The sequence below is a fragment of the Crocuta crocuta genome, unplaced genomic scaffold, assembly GCF_008692635.1.
Source record: "Crocuta crocuta isolate KB4526 unplaced genomic scaffold, BGI_CrCroc_1.0 scaffold429, whole genome shotgun sequence".
Taxonomy (NCBI): Eukaryota; Metazoa; Chordata; class Mammalia; order Carnivora; family Hyaenidae; genus Crocuta; species Crocuta crocuta.
Window position 1 is genome coordinate 2,067,626 of NW_027527381.1, and position 16,648 is coordinate 2,084,273.

Sequence of the window (16,648 nt, forward strand, 5' to 3'; positions counted from 1 at the left end):
TTGTGGCTTTTGTCATTGTTGAATCTTTCCAGAAATGCTTTACTTTTCATCTCTAAACAGTTTAATTTACAAGATTCTTTTCTTGATGAGATTGGTATGAAAATAACTGATGTCAGCCAATTTTACATGCCTTTGTGAGTACTAGAAAATACTATGTAGCTCGAGAGTACAGATAGGAGTTAAAATGCTAATGTATATATTGTTGGTTTCCATCTTAAAAGGTGCCGCTGTTGATTATTGTTACATAGTGTGGCTTAAAAACCAGGTGTGTGACCTACAGGTATTTGTCAGACTGAGTATGCTTTAATGATCTCTGACTGATAACAGCCACTGTTGGCAAAATCCATGGCATCCTCCTCCTACACCCTACCTCCCACTCTTCGAAGACTTTGTTTGCTTGGAAAATGGGTCAAGTTATTTTAAGAGGTCAATAGAAATGTATAGTACTTACATCTTGGAAATTGTGTTTTAAGCACGTGATTTCATTCCTACAAAGTTCATTTCAAATGTAAAAATCCAACTTGGTTATGAGTTACAGTTAAGGGAACAGATTTGCTGAGGTTATGGTTTTATATTAACAAATTGGCTATTTTCCAAGTCATGTTGGTGATAGGCTTTCTATTTCCTGTCGTGTGACATGTTGGTAATAATTTTCAGACCGCTCAGGAAGCCAGATTTGAGCTCTGTGGTGGGTCAGATATCAAAGCAGTATCCTGTGGCATTTGGCCACTCTCACTGCTTTGTAGAACTTTCATCTAAGTTTCTGGTCAGACTTATCAGCAGTGATTTAAAACATATAATACAATATAACAAGTATTAGTATTTATTGAATGAATTCTATGTTTTAGATTCATTCCTAAGTGTTTTTTATGGATTTATCTCAATTATCACACCAACCCCATGAAATAGGTACTTTGTTTTTCCATTATACAGATGTAGAAACTGAGGTATAGAGTGGTTAATTAACTTGCCCAAGGTCTCAGTTAAGTGTTATTACTGGCACTATGATTTCAGAGCTCTTGCCCCCAATGGCCGCACTATATTTCAGGTAAGACCAGTTAAAATGCCAGAAGAAAACTTAGGATGAGAGATATGGCACCATAGGTTCATTTATTTTTCAGTTATAAAAGTAATTCTGGAAAATAAATTTTTGAAACCTTCATTCTACTACAACAAACTTTTTGTGTGTTTTTTCATATGCTCATTCACATATATAAACATTGTAGCTATGATTTATTTTGATTTTTAAAGATAAATGTTCTTCAGTTAAAGTACAAAATAGGATCAACACATGTTGAAAAACTGCCCATTTGCATTGCTGAAATACAGATTTGATCTGCAACTTTGACTGCAATCAATTAAATATTTTTTTTGCCTTTTTGAGAAGTAGTTGAACAGTTTGTCTTGTAAAATCATGAAAATTATTTAGTTTTCCACAGCATCTTTTTGTTGGATTATTGTTTATAGTCTAAGCCTTAGATTTATGTGTTTTTACTTTTAAAATCAGCTTGTATTTAACTTTTGAATGACTCAAATTTTTTATGAATCTAGCCAACTTTCTTCAGCGTTTCTACTTCCTTTAGCGGGTTATTCATGTAATACTTCTTTTGAAGAAAAATACAAGCACGACAGTTTGGACATGCAGCTAAATAATAGTAGAGATAAAATATCAAATAATATTGCTTTGGGGAGAAATCAGTTTCATTACTGTCATATCTTGTATGTGGTAACAATTTGTATCAGAATAAATTCTTTGTTACTACTGTGATGTTCTGAGCTAAGTTTCATGATGTTGAATGGGGCAGAGGGGTCATTCTTTGGTAAAATAAATTTGAGAAGCTTTTCATAATTTTTTGTTAGTGTTTACTACAGGTTTTCTCAAGAGCCGTATGTTGTTAGCCGTTATAATTCTAGAATGGGGTAAGCTTTATTCCCCAAACGTACTTGACCACGAAATCTTTTACTGGACTTGTATTCTGTTTACATGCTCATCTTCAAATATTTTTGTTGTATTCTTGGCTACATAGTATGATTCGTGTCAGTAGTTTTACTTCAGTTAACTTCTCCCATGTCTGCCCCATAAAGTCCCACTTAGCTTTTAAGGTCGAACTCAGTTGTGTCTCTTCCAAGGAAGGCTTCTCTCCTTCAGTTACACTGAGATGAGCTCTTTTTTCCTGAGCTCTTATAACACTACTGCTGTCTTCTATGACATCTGTCATATATTGCCTTTTATAGTGTACATTACTTTATAGGAAATTATTACAACATTGCTTTTGAGGGCAGTGTGTAATGCAATTTATGCTGAACTTTACTGAAAACCATAAGACCTATGCAGATATGATGCCATTAATCAATAAAAACTCTTTATATTTTTTACAATTTCTGGTACATTACTAGGTATTCTGTAAACATTAGTGAGTGAATGAGTGATTGTTGAAATTCACTGTCACATTTTGATTTTGACTATTACTTAATACAGTTAAAATGTTTATACGGTTATTTATATGAGATGCTTAAAGTATTTCTATGAAAATGCTCCTTACACACAAATGGCTACATCAGTCAGAGTTTTCCCTCTGCTATTATGCTTGTGAAACTTTTGTCCGTCTCTCTAGTTGCTAATATTTGGGATCTCCATTTCTTTTTTTCAGTGATATTATACCTACTTTTCTCTTCAGCTTACTAGCCAGCCAGATAGCTGACTGATAAACCTTTGAAACTTAGCCATAATCTTTTTTAGCCCTACCCAGTCTCCTTTCTGAGGGAGGCAAAACTTGATTGGGTGCTATGGAAAATTGGTGTAACTACTTCTGGCTGTGGGTCCCTTAGCCACGAACTTGCGGTCTCCCTAGTTCTTCCCACCCGTCAGTTCTGGTGGCGTACCCTTCGTGTTTGCAGTTTGTGTGCTAGGTTGGTGCACTGAGTGAAGGCAACCATTCCCCTCATTGTAGTCTGGCCTTGAATGGGACTGAAGCCTAGATGTGTAATTCTATAGTTGAAAACAACACTCTGATCTTAAGTCTCATAAGATGTAGAAGAGTGAAATTTATTCTTCTAGCTGTTTTGAATCAATTAGTCAAGTCAGAAAGCTAGCAGGTATCTTAGATTTCTTCCCTGTTTCTCACAGTTTATTGGTTGCCACATCCTTTTAAATATTTTCCGGAATTCTTTTTATTCCATATTGTGATGTCTTAGGTTAGTCATGCCTTCAGGATCTCATATTTAGGATTACTCAGGGTTCTACGGGAACTAGGGTTACCTAACTCCTCTTTCCACTTTTTGCTCTTCTAATCTATCTTCCATACTGCTGCTACTGTTGTCTTGCTAAAATTTGTATTTGGCCGTGTAGTTTGCCTTTTAAAACTCTTAATGGTTTCTCTTGTGTATAAATGAGAAAATAGGTTCTTTAGCACAATGTATGAGCTCCTCCCTTTCTGATCTGGCCTGTGTCCACCTCTCCAGCTACCCTCCAGTCCCTTACCTCTTATTTTAGCTACCTAAGCAGCTTTTGTTATTAGGCTGCTGTATTTTTGCATGTACTTTTTTTTTTTTGGCCTGTATTGACTTTTTACCTCATAGTTAGCCCAGTTCACTCATCCTAATCCTTCAATACTCGGCTTAAACATTCCCTTTATTAAATATTCACTTTTAGGGATGCCTCGGTGGCTTAGTTGGTTAAGTGTCTCACTTTAGCTCAGGTCATGAGCTCATAGTTCTTGTGTTTGAGCACCATGTTGGGCTCTGTGCTGACAGCTCAGAGCCTGGAGCCTGCTTTGGATTCTGTGCCCCTTCCCGACTCATGCTGTGTCTCTTTCTGTCTCTAAAGAAATAAATAAACATTAACAAAATTTTTTTTTAATTATTAAAAAACTGTTCGCTTTTAAGACTTTTCCAGATAGTATGCTTATTCCTTTTCAGTGGTATCAAATACCTTCAGTATACCTTTCCTGTGATATTATACCATACTGTAGTTATTTGTATATCTTTTGCCTTCACTGCTTTGGGAATAGGATCCATATTTTACTCATTACCCTGGCACCTGGCTTTGTGCCTCGTACATGATGGGTACTGAGTAAATGGTTGTCAAATACATTAATAAGTGACTTTGAAAACTAATTTTGGCTACAAGGGAGATGATGATCCTGTAAACTGAGATAGGGAATGTAGGAGAATAAGCAAGTTTGGGACAAATATTCAGTTTCAGTTTCGTTGAATTAGAGTTTGCACATAACATCGAAATAGATATCTACCATTCATTTGTTATGTATATATTATTATACTGTAAGTATTAATTGACCCAGCAAGATTTTGTAGATATAGATAATATTATAAAATTTATATGGAAAGGTAAATTAACTAGAATAGCTAAATAATTTTGAAAAATAAGAATAAAGTGTGAGAAATTAATCTATCCAATTTCAGGCTTATTTCAGAGCTAGAGTAATCAAGACTCTGGTATTGTTGGGGCCCCTGAGTTGCTCAGTTGGTTAAGTGTCCGACTTTGGCTCAGGTCATGATCTCACAGTCCATGGGTTCGAGCCCCATGTTGGGCTCTGTGTTGACAGCTCAGAGCCTGGAGCCTGCTTTAGATTCTGTGTCTCCCTCTCTCTCTGCCCCTCCCCTGCTCGCTCTCTGTCTCTGTCTCTCAAAATAAAATAAAAATATAAAAAATTTTTTTTAAAAAAGACTGGTATTGCTGAAGGCATAGACACATAGATCAGTGGAACAGAACACAAAGCTCTGAAATAGATGCACAGAAATATGCCTAATTTTTGACAAAGGCAAAAGAAAAAAACAAATGAGTGAAAGATAACTTTTTTCAGCAAATACTGCTGGAACAATTGGACATCCAAACATTAAAAAAAAAAAAAGAAAAACCCAACCCCCAAGACCCCCAAAACAAAAAACTTCAATCTGTGTCTTAACACCTTATACAAAAACTCATGCAAAGTGGATCGTGGACTTACATGTAAAATGTAAAACTTTAAAAAATATAGGGACACCTGGGTGGCTCAGTTGGTTAAAGTATCTCTTGATTTCGACTCAGGTCATGCTCTTACAGTCATAAGATTGAGCCCCAAATCAGGCTCTGTGTTGGATGTGGAGCCTGCTTAAGATTCTCTCTCACTCCCTCTCCCCCTTTCCCTCCCCAGCTTTCATGTTTGTTCTCTCTCTCTCTCTCTCTCTCTCAGAAAAAATTTAAAAAAATTAGAAAATCTTTGGGGGGTAGATTTCTCAGATGACATCAAAAGCATAACCCATAAAGGAAAAATTGATAAATTCAGTTTCATCAAAATTAGATATTTTGCTCAGTGATAGACCATGTTAAAAGGAAGAAAGCCACAGGCACCCAGCTGGCTTAGTGGAGCATGTGACTCTTGATCTCAGGGTCATGAGTTTGAGCCCCACATTGGGCGTAGAGACTACTTTAAAAAAGAAAGGAGGGGGGGAAGAAAGTCAAGCTATAAAGTGGGAGATATTTGCAAACAACATATATGACAAAGGACTGGCATCTAGAATATACATTCTAAAGTACAAAACTTAGCAGTAGAAAAGCAATCCAATTAGAAAATGGGCAAAATATGTGAAGAGTCATTGCACTGAAGAGGATAGGCAGACAGCAAATAAGTACATAAAAAGATGTTCAACGTAATTAGCTATTAGGGAAAAACAAACTACAGTGAGATCTCACTACATTCCTAAGGGAATGGCTAAAATACAAATTGGTGGCAACAGAAGTTCTGGTAAGGATGGGGAGAAACTGGATCACCCATGTATTTATTGTTGGTGGGACTGTAAAACTGGTAGTTTCTTAAAAAACTAAACGTGCAACTACCCTATTACCCAGTTAATGCATTCCTTGAATTTTATCCCAGAGAAATGTTTTGAGTTCATATTAGAACCTGTACATGGATATTTACGGCAGCTCTGTTCATAATGCCCAAAAACCTAGAAAAGAGCCAGATATTTTACAATGGGTACTGGTTAAATTACAGTACATCCATACCATGGACTACTACTCAGCAATCAAAAGGAAAGAACTATTGATACCTAAAGCAATCTGGATGAATCTCTAGAGAATTATACTGAGTGCAAAGAGTTAATCCCAAAAGGTGACATAGTATATGATTCCATTTATATAACCTACTTGAAATAGCAAAATCCTAGGGATAGAAAACAGATTATGAGTTGCTAGTAATGGGTTATGGTAAGACTGGAAGAAAATGGGCATGGCTATTAAAGAGCAACATGAGGGATCCTTGTGGTGATGCACATATTCTGTATCTTTTTTTTTTTTTTAAGTTTATTCATTTTTGAGAGAGAGAGAGAGAGACCACAAGCAGGGAAGGGGTGGAGGGAGGGAGAGAGAATACCAAGCAGGCTCTGCACTGTCAGCAGAACCTGACACGGGGTTTGAACTCACGAACTGGGAGATCATGACCCGATCTGAAATGAAGAGTTGGACCCCCATCTGATTAAGCCACCCAGGTACCCCAACATGTTCTGTGTCTTGACTGTACTATCAGTGTCAGTAGTTGGGTTGTGATATTCTGTAGTTTTGAAAGATGTTACCATTAGCAGAAGCTGAGTAAAGGGTACACAAGTACCTAAAGAGTACACAAATCTCTATGATTTTTAACAACTGCATGTGAAATCACAATTATTTCAAAAAGTTGAGTGAAAAATTACTGAACACTTAATATGTGCTAGGTACTATGCTAATGAGCATTGATTATGCAGTATTGAACAGAAATTGACACTGTGCCAAATCTCAGGATACATTCTAGTTGGGAAGACAGATGTTAATTAAGTAATTGCATAAATAAGTATAATATTACAAATGTAGAAAATGATAAAGGAGAGAATTAAGAGCTAACAATGAAAATTTGACCTAGTCAAGCAAGATTTGCCCAGGTAGTAAGTAGGTCAGAGAGGCATTCCTTATTAGTTGCATGACTTTGAGTAAGTTATTTAAACTCTGTGCCTCAGTTTCCTCATCTGTTAAATGAGAATAATAATAGTATCTAAGCTTTAGGGTGATTATATTTAGTACAACTATAAACAAGTTAATTTGTGTCATGTTAAGGATGAAGTTGAACAGGTAGTAAACTCTGTTTAAGAGGGTTTTGGAGAGGGATGGAGGGTTCCTGGGTAGCTCAGCTGGTTAAGCATCCGACTCTTAATGTCAGCTTAGGTCACGATCTCATGGTTTTGTGGGTTTGAGCCCCTCATCATCCCCTACTTGTGATTCTCTCTCTCCCTCTCCCCTTCCCACACTAGCACTGTCTCTTTCTCTCTCAAGATAAAAAAATTTTAAGTGTTTTTTTAATGTTTATTTGTGTGGGAAAGTGTGCTCACATGTACAAGTGAGGGAGGAGCAGAGAGAGAGGGAGACACAGAATCCCAAGCTGACTCGGCACTGCCAGTGCAGAGCCTGATATGGGGCTTGAACCCATGAAGGGTGAGATCATGAACTCATAAATGGTCAGATCATGACCTGAGCCAAAATCAAAAGTCCGATGTCTAACAGACTGAGCCACCCAGATGCCCCTGTTTAACAGTTTGTTGAATAGACAATTGATGTGAAGAATGAGTAGGAAAGTTAATTAGGTGGAGAGCAAAGGGTATATTCCAAGCTGAGGAAGCTGTAAGCTAGGACACAGCGTAGTTAGGACTGAGAAGAAGATCAGTGAATCTAAAGAACTGCAAGAAGTACACACTTCAAAGTGAAGCTAGAGAACTAGACAGGGGCCAGGCTGCATAGGGTTTTGTCTGCAAGGTTTAAGAGTTTGCAAGGTTTAAGAGTTTGTCTGCTAAGGTTGGTGAGAAGTGAGTGAGACTTTATGGAGTGCAGAGAGATTACTGATCAGACTTAGTTTCAGGAAAGACCATGATGACTGTGGTATGGAGATCGGATTAGAGGGGAGTCAAGGTAATGGTACATAGATCATTTAGGAATTTTCTGCAGTACACCAGGCTTTATTCCTAGAGATTTTCATAGGTTATGTTATCTCTAATCCTTATAACTGCAAGAATATATTCACAGACCACTGTGTGTCTATTATGTTTTGAAATGACTTTATATTTTTTGATAAAAAGGACAAGATGACTTTGTAGTATTGTTTTCATTTTTTTTAAATATGCAAAATTTCGGCTACCATATTGTGGGCAAACCTGGGAATTGGGTTTAGAACTTAAAAAGATTTATCATTGGTATCCAGATTTCTTCTGTGTATTTCCTTTATGCTACTACAGAATTTTAGATACTCTTATAAAGAAAGGTGTAGAAGCTAGATGTCTCAGAGTTATTGGTGAAATTAAGTTTTTTAAGCATATTGCAAGAGTTAAGTTCCCAGTTACCACTTACTGGTTTTTGAGGACTTTTGGGGAAATGGAGGAGATACCTTGGAATTGCTAATTGAAGTCCCAGTACACAGAAATGTTCAGTTAGATATTTCTCAGTGATGTGTAGCCTCTAACTAACATTCATTGATGTGTGTTATCACATGTCTTCAGCCCTTCTAGTCTGATCATGAGGTAAAGAAGAGATGAACAGAATGTGTTCTTTCTAAAATCTTCGCATATGGGCTTTGATACTGCAAAATTAAAATGGTTCATGCTTATTTTTTAAAAAGGCTTTTGGCTATTTACTCAAGAGCCACAATATTTAATTTGATTGCCTCCACGGACACTGCAAAGTTCTTTGCATGAATGGGTATTTTCATACTATTCTAACATTTATCTTAAATCTAGGCTGCCTTTGGTAGAGGTAACTATAAAACATTAATGAAGTTGCAAAGCAGTAAGTATGCAAGTTTTCTTTGTAATCCACATGCTAAATCTTTGGTTATCCTCCCAAGACCAGAGTAGTACTGTTGTAGAGAGCGTTTGTTTATTGAAAACTGAACACATTTCTCTTTTTTACCTCATTGATGGAATACACAATTTGACATTTTGACATTTATTATTCATATATTATGTACCAATGACTATGCCAGATGCTGAGAATAGAGACACACTCTCAAGGAGGTCTCCAAATTTCACTTTCTTTAAAATAGTCTTTAAGTTAGGAAATTTATATAATAAGTCTGTTAGAAATAGTATTTGGCAATATTTTATTTTTGTAAAAAGAAGTGTACAATCTCTACAAATAATTTTAATTGTTATAGCTCTTTCAGTTTATTTTTCCCTGTGCAGAAGGACAATGTACCAAGGACAGGAGATTGTCTTAAAACACGTCAAGTCTTCATTATTAAAATTCAGCACTAGAGGGACACCTGGCTGGCTCATTTGGTAGAGCCTGTGACTCTTGGAGCCTACTTAAAAAAAAAAAAAAAAAAGAATTTAACACTAGAATTGGAGTGTGCTTAGTGCCATTATCTTTTATTTTCATATGTACTTATGACATATCTATTAAGTATTTGTTTTACAAGGCTTACTGGTTTGACTGCTTTTATGACTGTATTGTTCAAGTCCCGCACATGAACCTTTCTAGTCAATTGCTAATGTTTTGCACTCTCCATTTAGATGTTGAGCAAGTAAGTAGATGTATTTTAAAAATAAGACTATTTAAGAGTATACTGTTTTTAGAGAGTAAGAACAATGAAAACGTAAGCACTTTTCGTATTACCAGCTTTGAAAAAAAGAAAATTGTGACTTAAATTTAAAAATAATAGAAGGAGGGCTGCCTGGGTGGTTGGGTGGCTTCAGCTCAGGTCATGATCTCGTGGTTCAAGAGTTCAAGCCCCACATCAGGGTCTGTGCTGACTGCTCAGAGCCTGGAGCCTGCTTCAGATTCCTTGTCTCCATCTCTCTCTGCCTCTAACCCGCTCACACTCTGTCTCTCTCTCTCGGTCTCCCAGAAATAAAAAATAAAAGCATTAAGAAAATCAAAACAAAATGATGAAAGGAGAATTAAGTTAATATTAAAAAATTAAATTACAGCATTTAAAGGACACCTGGGCGGCTTAGTCAGTTAAGCCTCCAACTTCGGCTCAGGTCACAATCTCACAGTTCATGAGTTCAAGCCCTGTGTCAGGCTCGTGCTGACAGCTGAAAGCCTGGAGCCTGCCTCAGATTCTGTGTCTCCCTCTCTCTCTGTCCCTCCCTCACACTCTGTCTCTCCCTTTCTCTCAAAATAAACATTACAAAATAAGTGTTTTATTTAAAAAAAAATTTTTTTTTTGAAAGAGAGAGAGTGCACATGGCATGTGCCAGCATGAGCAGGGAAGGCGCAGAGAGAATGGCGGACAGCGGATCTAAAGGGGGCTCTGTGCTGACAGCAGAGAGCCTGATGCAGGACTCAAATTCATGAACCATAAGATCATGACCTGAACTGAGGTCAGATGTTTAACTGACTGAGTCACCCAGGTGCCCCAAATTATACAATTTTAGAATTAGTACTTGAATTTAGTAAAATAGTCAAAAGGGACCAAGAATCTGCCTTTTAGACCTGGTACTTAAGCCATTTTGTTCCTTTCTCCTACAGTCAACTTTTCTTGGAAATCCCTCCAGTGATTTTCTATATTCTGTTTTTCTTCCTCTCCCTCCTGCCCTCTCCTCTGCTTTTTTTTTTTTTTGATAAAACTCTGACACACATATATTGTGGTATACCTAAAAAAACACTTCTTTGTACTTTTTAAACTTAACAACTGATCTTGCAGATTGTTTTATACCACTACCTGAAGAAATCCTTTGTTCTTTTTTTGTAGCCTCATAGTGAGAATAGAATTAAATCATCCCAAAAGACTTAATAGAGTGAGCTATTGTTACTGTGGATGAACTTAGTATTTTTTAAATACAGGATCAGAAGTTTCTTTTTGTTATGTTAAACTAGGTGATTTTTATAATATGCTGGGAAAATGTTAAAACCACTCTTTCCTCTTTTTTCAGATAATCAGAGAGCTAAATGGAGTCTGAGCAGCTGTTCCATAGAGGATACTATAGAAACAGCTATAACAGTATAACAAGTGCGAGTAGTGATGAGGAGCTTTTAGATGGAGCAGGTGTTATTATGGACTTTCAGACTTCTGAAGATGACAATTTGTTAGATGGTGACACAGCAGTTGGTAAGTTTGGCATTTATAACTTTTAATGTTTGTAGTAATGTCCACTAATAAATATGTACATTATTTTATTGAGGTTGAGTTTTTGGATAGTTTTGGATTTTTTTTTATGTTTTAATTGAGTTGATTCCTATAACAACCATTTTAAAGTGTTCAGAGGCGGATGGGTGGCTCAGTCATTTATGTGTCCAACTCTTGGTTTCAGCTCAGATCATGATCTCACAGTTCGTGAGTTCAAGCCCTGTGTCTGGCTCTGAGCTGAGAGTGTGGAGCCTGCTTGGGATTCTCTCCCTCCTCTCTCTGTCCCTCCCCTGCTTGCATACTTCCTCTCTCTTTCAAATAAATAGACTTAAAAAAAATTAAGTGTCCAGTTCATTGGCATTTAGCACATTTACAGTGTTGCGCAATTACCACTTTTAACTAGTTCTGAAACATTTTCATTATCCCAAAAGAAAACCTGTATATGGGTAAGCTTAAAAATTTAAATGTAACATAATATGGAGATGTATGTAACTATAATTGGAATCCTCAGAGAAACAGAACCTAATAGGATGCATATAGATACACAGAAAGAGATTTATTATGAAGAATTAGCTCTCATGTTTGTGGAGGCTGAGTCCTACAATCTGTCATCTGCAAACTGGAGGCCCAGGAAAGCTGGTGGTGCAGTTCTAGTCCAAACCCAGAGGCCTGAGAACCAGGGGAGCCAACGGTGTAAGTGTCAGGGCCCTAGATCCAGAAGTGCTGATGTCCAAAGGCAGAAGATAGATGTCCCACATCAAGCAACAATTTCAGTTTCACCTTTCCTCTGCCTTATTCTATTCACATCCTCAACTGATTGGATGATGCCCACTTGCATTGTAGGGCACCTTTTTTAAGTCTGCTGAATCAAATGCTAATCTCTTCTGGAAAGACTCTCACAGACACACACATAAATAATCTTTTACCAGCTATCTAGGCATCCCTTAGCTCAGTGAAGTTGATGTATAAAATTAACCATCACAGCAATCATCAGATTGTAAGTGTGAAGATTCTACAAAGTGAATCCACTCATATAACTATCCCTCATCAAAAAATAAAACAACTGGGCAGCGCTGTTGGTTGAGCGGCTGACTCTTGATTTCAGCTCAGGTCATGATCCCAGGCTTGTGGGATTGAGCTGAGCATAGAGTCAGCTTGAGAAATTCTCTCTCTCTCTCCCTTTGTCCCTCTCCTCTGCTCCTGTGTGTGTTCTCTCACTCTCTCTCTCAAAATAAATAAAACGTTACCAGTTCCTTCAGAATTCTCCCTTGTTCCTCCTTCCAGTTTCAAAGGTAACTATTATTTTGACTTCTTTCTATTAGTTTTACAGGTATTTAAATTTTATATAAATGGAATTATAGTATATATACTCTATTGTGTCTGGTATCATTGATTTATGTTTTGAGACTCATCTGTGTTGCTGAATATAGCCAGAATTAATTTGTTTTCATTGCAACGTAGTATCATTGTGTACACACGCTGCCATTTGTTCTGTTGCGTACATTGTTGGTGGACATTTAGGGGTTTTTTTCATTCAGATTTTGGCTCTCCGTAATAATGCTTTTATGAATTTCCATGTACTTATGTTTTAGTGCACATTATATACCCAGTTCTGTGGGATTTATACCTTGGAATTGAATTCTTACTTGATGGAGTATATGAATTTCAGTATTTACTAGGTATTCTCAAAGATGGTTCCAAAGTAGTTGTGGCATATTCATTTTACCAGCAGTATGTGAAAGTTCTGGTTGTTCCACATTTTCACCAATACTTGATATTTTCAGTTTAAAAAGTTTTGGCTATTCTAGTGTGGATGCAGTATTCTCACATTTTGATTTTATTTTACATTTATCTGAAGGCTTATGAGTTTAGATACACATTTGCATATTTATTGGCTTTTTAAGCTGCCTATTTTGAAGTGTCAGTTTGCTATTTTTGCCTATTTTATGAATGCTTTATGCATTCTGATTAAAAGTCCGTTATCAGATAGATGTATTGCACATGTCCTCTCTCACTCTGGTATGCCTTTTCACATTCTTATTGGAATCTTTTGATGAAGATGCCATCAAGTCTATCGAAATCCAGTTAATCTTTTTCTTTATTCTTTGTCCTTTTTGTAATCTATTTGTAATCTCTTCCCATATCTCAATGAAGATATTCTCTGATATTCTTCTAGAAGCTTTATTTTTTTGTGTCTTTCACATTTAGATTTATAATCTTCCTTGCACCTAACTTTTATATGTGATATAAGTTAAAGGTTTAGATTCATTTTTTCCCATATGGATAACTAACTGATTGGCACCATTTATTGAAAAAACCTTCCATTCTCCTGTGTACTGCAGTGACATCTTTATCACATATCAAGTGGATAGATTTCCGTATGTCTGTTTTTGGACTTTATACTGTTATAATGAAATTCTTATCTCTCCTTATGCCAAAAGTCAACTTATATATGAGTTTTGTTTTTCCTACTGGTCTTTCATTGACTTGTTTGTGGTCTGTGTAGTCTACTTAAATTTAATGTAATCACTGATATATTTGAGTTCAATATATTTGTGAGAGAGAGAGAGACAGACAGAGAGAGAGAGAGAGAGAGAGAATGAAAGGGGGAGGGGCAGAGAGAGAGGGATACACAGAATCTGAAGCAGGCTCCAGGTTCTGAGCTGTCTGCACAGAGCCAGACAGGAGGCTGGAACTCACAGACCATGAGATCATGACCTGAGCCAAAGATGACGCTTAACTGACTGAGCCATGTGGGCGTCCCTCTTCATATATTTTAAACTTTACAAGACGTTGTTGTTTTATGTCAGTGTCCATTTAGATTTAGCTACATCTTCACTTTTTCTGTTGCTCCTCATTTTATACTGTATTTTCATATTTCTGTGTGGGTCAGGTGTCTTTCTGCTTGAAGAACTCTCTTTGATAATTTCCTTTCATTACTAACTGCCAGCAATAAATTCAGTGTTTCAAAAGTTTTTGTTTCCCCTTTGTTTTTGTAAGATATATTTGTAGTTATTTATTTCCAGATGTATGGTCATTTCCTTTCAACACGTAAAAAATTTTTTTAACGTTTATTTATTTTTGAGAGATCGGAAGAGAGACAAAGCATGAGCAGAAGAGGGGTAGAGAGAGAGGGAGACGTAAAATCTGAAGCAGGTTCCAGGCTCTGCACTGACATAACAGAACCCAACGCAGGGCTTGAACTCACGAACTGTGAGATCATGACTTGAGCCGAAGTCAGATGCTTAACTGACTGAGCCACACAGGCGCCCCTCTTTGAGCACTTTCAAGCTATAATTCTGGTGTCATTTGCCTTCTGTTATTTCTTTTGAAAGGTTAACTATCAGTTCTTTTCTTCTTTTGGCTGCTTTTAAGATTTTTTTCTTTGTTTTTTATCTTTCAGAAGCTTAACCAAAGTTGCTTAAGTGTGTTTTTCTTTGTATCTATTCTGGCTTGTTTTATTAGAGCCTCCTGAATTGTGACATGATTTTTCTTTTTTCTTTTTTTTTTTTTAATCTTTGGATAATTTTAACCAGTGTGTCCTCAAATGTTGTATTTGCCATTCTTTCTCTCCTCTTTTTGGGACTCCAGTTACACGTTAGATCTTTTCTCTGAGATCCTTGTGTCTCTTATGCTCTTCTCTTTACTTTTTCTTTTCTTTTTTTTAATTTGCATATTTCAGCTCCTTTCAATAAATACCAAGCAAAGCAATAACTGGATCATGTGATAAGAGTATATTTAGTTTTGTAAGAAACTGCCAGACTGTCTTCTGAAGTGTTTGTACTGGGGCTCCTGAGTGGCTCAGTTGTTTGTTTATTTTTTTTGTGGCTCAGTTGTTTAAACGTCTGACTTTGGCTCAGGTCATGATCTTGCAGTTCGTGCATTCGAACCCCGTATCAGGCTCTGTGCTGCCAGCTCAGAGCCTGGAGCCTGCTTCAGATTCTGTGTCTCCTCATCTCTGTGTCCCTCTCCTGCTTGCACTCTCTTTCAAAAATATAAACATTAAAAAAAATAAATAAAGTGGATGTACCATTTGTATTCTCACCAGCAATGAATGAGAGAGTTCCTGTTGCTCCACATACATGTCCACATCCGGTGTTCTCAATCGTTTGGATTTTAGCTGTTACAACAGATGTGTATTGGTATCTCATTGTTTTCTGTCAAGTTTTGAATATCAGTTATCTCTCAGCCACTGAATTTCCATTTGATTAATTTTTACTGATTTCTGTACTCTGGGAGAAATTCTCTGCTCTTCTTGAACATTTTAAATCCTTTGTTTAAAGTCCATAGCTGAGTATTCTACACAGACCTTTGGGTCTATATCTGTTGCCTGTTTTTTCTCTTGTTTTTCCAGTCTTTTAGCTCTGACTTCAGGTGTACTTTGTAAGTTTTAATTGAATTCTGCATATTGTATACAGAAAATTATAGATGCTGTGGATGATGATATCTTCTTCACTGTAGTGTATTTAATTTTTTTCTGTGTAGACAGGTAGACCAAGAGCAAATTACATTGAACCCCCAAGAGAATTAACAGCATGGTTTCAGACTTTCCATGAGTTAGTCTGTATTTTGGCTTACTTTATTTTTAGGGCATAGCCCTTGAGGATTTTAGTGGAAAGCTCGGTGTGTTTACAAGACTCCTCTTTGATGGGTGCTGAAACTTAGTTTTTATCTCCCTGGCATTTTAAGCCTACTGACAGCTTTGCTAATTGTTTTAGTCTCATAACCACTTTTTACTTAGATTCTCAGCCTCTTGCTCATGAAATCTAGGAACATAAATATTTTTAGGTGAAAAGTATTATAGAATGATCTCTTTTCTCCAGGATATTGGACTGTTCAAGTCCACATTGGTGATTCTGAACTTCAGATTTTGTTTACTTGACCCCAGAAGACTGTCAAAAGCTCCTCACTGTCACTTTCTGCTGGGGTTCTCAGTCTCTATACTTACTAATCAAGAAATGACTCAAGGGCAAAAAGTGGTTGAGACTGTTGGGTTTACCTTTTTCACTTTTTTTCAGAATTGTGGCAGTTGTATGCTTTCTGACTGTTTTGGGTGCTCTTAGATTTTTTTAAAATAAATACAGTATTTTGTTATTATAAATCATTTGCTCTCTTCATCACTAATGGGTTTTTTCCTAATTTTAATTATGAAGTTATGAGCCAGATAAAAGCCTGTATTTATAATTTGGAAAATGAAGGGAAATTTAACAGCATACCCACTATTCTATGTTTAAGTAGCTTTTTGGTTCCTTTATGTGGGATGGAGGATTAACTCAGGGAAGTAAATAGACCTAGGAGGACCTCTTTCCTTCTTTGCACATAGCCATCAAGTACTGATGATGTCTTTTTTTTTTTTTCTAGGAGAGAGAGAGACAGCGCAAGCAGGGGAGGGTCAGAGAGAGAGGGAGAAACTGACTCTGAAATAGGCTCCAGCCCTGAGCTGGCAGTCAGCACAAAGCCCAACACGGGGCTCGAACCCACGAACCACGAGATCATGACCTAAGCGAAAGTCGGACGCTTAACCGACTAAGCCACCCAGGCGCCCCGATGATGTCTTTATT

General features: G+C 36.8%; 1 protein-coding gene across 2 annotated transcripts in view; it reads left to right on the forward strand.

Annotated features, from left to right (window-relative positions):
• Positions 1 to 16,648, forward strand: part of CLCN3 (chloride voltage-gated channel 3) — a 90,017-nt gene that overhangs the window by 1,095 nt on the left and 72,274 nt on the right. For both annotated transcript variants that reach the window (XM_077773337.1, XM_077773469.1), the window contains exon 2: positions 10,894 to 11,069. In XM_077773337.1, coding sequence (XP_077629463.1) covers positions 10,910 to 11,069 — 160 coding nt within the window. In that variant the 5' untranslated portion in view covers positions 10,894 to 10,909. The remainder of the gene's footprint in view (positions 1 to 10,893; positions 11,070 to 16,648) is intronic.